Raw genomic sequence first — 4,697 nt, forward strand, 5'->3', positions numbered from 1 at the left:
AAAAGTACGGATCACAAGGGTTTATTGTACCTTGCATTTCTGCAAAAGGTTATTTCCACGGCTCGAATCCGTAATCTCTTGCCATGTAATTTTACCAGGTACGCCAAGGTTCCGCAATTATGAATACACGATATATCTTAATTTCTATATGCAGCGCCGCGAGACTTGAAGCTTTTGGATGGTATGATTTCTGTAGGTACAGAAAAGAGTTCGACTGGAATTCGCCTTTTGAGGATTTCGTAACGACGCATATTAAGCACTCCATATTTTAGTCATCTTTTGCATCCAATTTAAAAAAAGGATGGTTGAGCAGAAATAATGGAGTACCCTTTTTGCCATTCCTCTTTCTGTTTTGCTGTTAACTAAACTCTTCTACACCCCTGAGATTCATACATGATCAGCCACATTTGACGATGATTTTGACACATGAATTTAACTTAATTGCTGGTAGGAATTATGTATCCTTTGCCTACCACATTCCTTTGAATATATATGTTGTTAAAGAATATATGTATATTCCTTACTCTCGCGCCATCTGCAACAATTTCACTTTCACATATATAAGCAAGCCAAAAACTAAAAGCAAAAAAATAAAAGGAAGCTGAAGCCTTCCCTAGTTTCAACAACTGCATCCACTCATGCTCAAACACAAATTGCATAACTATATAATAACTAATCGCAATCTCAAATAAGTTTAGGTTCAATACACGACAGTGTAAAAGAATTTTTACACTATCCGTTAATTATTGGTAGAGGAAGAAGAAGAGGAAGAATCAGATGCAACTTCAGTTTCCACTACTTGTCTTCTATGAAAGTTGCGGTGACAGCCGCAAGCTGCACAAGTAAAGGCGCTGTTTGTTCCTTCTTCCCCACTAGTTGGCATATATTCTCGGCAGCCATCAACCGCATATCCTCCAACCCTCGCAGCATGATTCTTCTGGCACTCTTTATATCTCACACTAAAATTAGCTGAATTTGTTGAGGAGTCTTCTCTCTTCAAAAACAGTTGAAGTTTTTTCATCTTTTCTTGAGCACTGCAGATAATTTTAGAAGCTAAACAAGAAAGTGATGATGGATATGAGTGAAAAAGATTTAAGGGGTTTGGAGAAGCTATATAGGTGATGTTCTTGATTCTTTGGCAAACCCTAACGCTAGAAGACATATTCTAAAAAGTTAAAGTTATGCCGAGAGTGTAAAATTTTTTTACACAATTAATGAGTTTAACCTATGATAACAAGTAAGTTATTATTTTTATGAGGTTACTAGTTAATGATTATCATGGAAATTAATATATAATAACCTTGTAAATGATTTGATTGTGTATATATATATATATATATATATATATATATATATATATATATATATATATATTTTGTATCTTTAGTGCTAGCAATTAAACTCAATTTTTTGTGGCGAGTTTATATTCTATGTATAGCATAAGAAGTATTTACACATAGATTACTTGTAAGGTGATTATAGGCATATTTTTATTAGTAACCTGATAAAATATATATATATTTTGTATCTTTAGTGCTAGCAATTAAACTCAATTTTTTGTGGCGAGTTTATATTCTATGTATAGCATAAGAAGTATTTACACATAGATTACTTGTAAGGTGATTATAGGCATATTTTTATTAGTAACCTGATAAAACGATAATACATATAACTTAAATCTTTTCACAGTAAAAAAACCTTCTTCTTCGTGGATTACTATTGCAAGTACAACTTTGACCATTCACCATAATTTTCTTTTCCTTTTTACAGTGTATTACTACTATTAAGCCATTCATGTCTATTGGGGTCTTTTCTTGGTAAATTCTCCAAAATGGTCGTTGTGAATTGATTACTCGACTTCCAATTACACGTGCCAAGTTGGTCCGGCTTAGAAAAAGATTTGCCGCTTTATATTTTGTACAGAAAATCTTAATAAATCATCTTTCATTTAGCCTGTAACACTGTTTGGTTTCTTATAGATGACCAGCTGGTAAAACTTTGTCTTCTTATAAGGTATTTATTTCTTAGTTCTAATCCAGTACTGCAGCTATTTATTTATTTCTTACCAAGAATATACTGCAGCTAGCCTTATAGAAAATGTATAAAAGTCGATAAAAAAGTTACCAAAATTGTGCGGAGAGACCTTTTTGTCTTCCCTTTTAGTTCGCCTGTATGGATAATAATGTTAAGCTTCATGTATTATAAGCCTCTTTTGCCCTGCAGTTTAAACATATCGTATCGCACAGATATTCCATCTGCACAATTTCGGGTAATGTCTAACCAAAAGGAATGTATGCAATCTCAATTCAGAAATAAATCCAACATGTAACAGATAAATTAATATGCAAATAAAACAAGTATAATATCTAATTTAAGTTATATTTTAACATTGGTGTACGGATACATTAAGCTAGTTTACTTGAGAAACTTGAACAGCAATATTTTCATGGACGATTTTTTCTTGTCTTTGATTAATTCTTCGATAAAATATGAGTATATGTTTGGTAAAATAGTGGATAGAGACCTAAATTGGGAGCAGAAACGAATTTAGAATTTAGCGTGCATGAGTTTGAATATATGTGATTTCTCAGTCAAAGTTGAATTTGTCTTTGCGAGCACCTAATATTCACAACGTTAAAAATACTGGAGACCTAATTCTGTAATTCTTCTAAGTTCTAATCATGAACACTTTGTATCAACTAATAAAGTAATCCTTGAAGCAGCAATATCTTTATATTAGGTGTCTATTCCGTAATTTGTCCTTGTTATTCTCCCATCATTCCAGACCCTTTTCTTTTGTACTGTATCCTTAAATTAAGCATGCAGAAAGACATTCACATACTGGTGAGACATGTAGTTAATATGACATGATATATGTGAATTAATGCCGTACGTCTTATCTTTCGCTAAAAAAAAAAAACAGTAATCTGTATATAGTCATGAAATCAACATTATCTTCAAACAGCTAGATGGGGTGAAATTGGAAATGACATAACTTTCATATTATCTTTGAACTTATTCAACATCAAATATTTTGATATTTGTACATTATTTTCATCTTGTCATTATTACCGTCCATTAAATGAACCCTATCTTTTAAGGTGGCTGTTAATTAGTAATTCACAACTCTACAACACTAGATGAGGCATAATTTGGTGTAGAGCTAAAAAGAGTATTCGATTTTTTCCTCCCTTTGTCCCTCTCCCCCTCCCCCCCCCCCAAATAAAATAAAATAAAATAAAATCCAATTAAACAAATTGAACATGTGTTTGAGTGAGGAGGTACAAGAGATAGTGAAAGCCATGCAAGTGGCGTACTTGACGTTTATAGAGAGCATGGACGAGGAGGCGAAGAGGATGAACAGGGAGCGGTATAGGAGGGCTAAGAAGGAGGCGAAGTTAGAGGTTACTGCGGCTAAGACTACGGCGTTTGGGCGTTTTTATGAAGACCTTGGGGCCAAAGGCGGGGACAAGAAGCTATGCAGGCTAGCCAAGGTGAGAGAGAGGAAGGCCCGTGATCTGGATCAAGTTAAGTGTATCAAAGATGAGGATGGTAGAGTTTTGATGGAAGAGGCTCAGATTAGACAAAGATGGCAGACATATTTTCATAAACTCCTGAACGGAGAGGGTGATAGGGACATTGTGCTGGGCGACTTGGAGCACTCCAAGATGTGCCGGGATTTCGGGTATTGTAGGCGCATAAGAGTAGAGGAGGTCGAGGAGGCTGTGCGCAAGATGCATAGGGGTAGAGCTACCGGGCCAGATGAAATACCTATGGAATTTTGGAAGAATGCAGGTAGGGCAGGTTTGGAGTGGGTCACTAGGCTGTTCAACGTCATTTTTAGGACGAAGAAGATGCCTGATGATTAGAGGTGGAGTACGATGATTCCTCTGTATAAAAACAAGGGCGATATCCAAAGTTGCAATAATTATATGGGAATTAAGCTGCTAAGCCATACTATGAAAGTTTGGGAGAGGGTGGTTAAAGTGAGGGTGAGGACCAGTGTGTACATTTCTGAGAACCAGTTCGGTTTCATGCCGGAGAGTTCGACTATGAAAGCCATTCACATTGTGAGGAGATTGGTGGAGTGGTATAGGGCGATGAAGAAGGAGTTGCATATGGTGTTCATTGACCAAGAGAAATCATATGACAAAGTCCAGAGAGAGGTGCTCTAACGATGCTTGGAGGCTAAAAGGATCCCAGTAGCCTACATTAGAGTGATTAAGGATATGTATGATGAAGCTAAGACTCGAGTTAGGGCAGCGGGAGGAGACTCGGAACACTTTCTGGTTATGATGGGATTGCACCAGGGATCAGCTCTTAGTCCATTTCTATTTTCCTTGGCAATGGACGCATTGACGAGATACATTCAAGGTGAGGTGCCATAGTATATGTTATTTGTTGATGCCATAGTTTTAATTGACGAGATGCGGGGTGGTGTTAACGAGAGGCTGGAGGTTTGGAGGCAGACCCTAGAGTCTAAGGGTTTCAAGTTGAGCAGGACCAAGACAGAGTATAAGGAGTGCAAGTTTAGCAACGGTACCCAGGAAGGGGATATGGAGATGAGGCTTGATACGCAAGTCATCCCCAAGAAAGGTAGTTTTGAGTATCTTGGATATATAATAAGATAACAGGGAGATTGATGAAGATGTCACGCATCGTATTGGAGCAGGATGTATGAAATGGAAGCTCGCTTC

The 4,697-nt window shown here is 36.6% G+C and overlaps 1 protein-coding gene across 1 annotated transcript; it reads left to right on the plus strand.

The window, feature by feature from the left end:
- The first annotated feature begins 3,263 nt into the window (after positions 1–3,263).
- On the plus strand, positions 3,264–3,869 carry LOC104112733 (uncharacterized). The gene has a single exon (XM_009622736.1). The coding sequence runs from the start codon at positions 3,264–3,266 to the stop codon at positions 3,867–3,869; it is 606 nt and encodes a 201-aa protein (XP_009621031.1).
- The last annotated feature ends 828 nt before the right edge of the window (positions 3,870–4,697 follow it).

This window comes from Nicotiana tomentosiformis, chromosome 2, assembly GCF_000390325.3.
Source record: "Nicotiana tomentosiformis chromosome 2, ASM39032v3, whole genome shotgun sequence".
NCBI classification, from domain to species: domain Eukaryota; kingdom Viridiplantae; phylum Streptophyta; class Magnoliopsida; order Solanales; family Solanaceae; genus Nicotiana; species Nicotiana tomentosiformis.